Consider the following 292-nt stretch of genomic DNA (forward strand, 5'->3'; position numbering starts at 1 on the left):
CTCGGCGTGGGGCCGCACTTGGCAGGTGAGGAGGTTCAGCTTGACGGGGGGACGGTTGATCTGCAGGGTGCGAGGGCAAGAGGCGGGATAAAGGACTGGGAAGGGGTGGGAACGGGCGTCACCAAGCACGTAGCTCCGATGGCAACTCCGGTGGGACAACCACCCCCCCCAGATGGTCCCTCTCGGGACAACCAGGCAAGCGCAGGAGAACTTGGGCCCCTTTGCGGGAGGACGGGGCTCGGGGGCGTCCCTGAGCCCCGTCCTCTGTCCCCGCTGCAGTTCTCGGCCTCCA

At 67.5% G+C, this 292-nt stretch overlaps 1 protein-coding gene across 1 annotated transcript in view; it reads right to left on the reverse strand.

The window, feature by feature from the left end:
- Positions 1-18: 18 nt before the first annotated feature.
- Positions 19-292, reverse strand: part of LOC103924087 (arf-GAP with SH3 domain, ANK repeat and PH domain-containing protein 3-like) — a gene marked incomplete at its 3' end in the record, with an annotated part of 14,686 nt that continues 14,412 nt past the window's right edge. The window contains exon 7 of the mRNA XM_009332550.1: positions 19-60. Within this exon, the coding sequence (XP_009330825.1) occupies positions 19-60 (42 nt within the window). The remainder of the gene's footprint in view (positions 61-292) is intronic.

The sequence above is a fragment of the Pygoscelis adeliae genome, unplaced genomic scaffold, assembly GCF_000699105.1.
Source record: "Pygoscelis adeliae isolate BGI_AS28 unplaced genomic scaffold, ASM69910v1 Scaffold1439, whole genome shotgun sequence".
Taxonomy (NCBI): Eukaryota; Metazoa; Chordata; class Aves; order Sphenisciformes; family Spheniscidae; genus Pygoscelis; species Pygoscelis adeliae.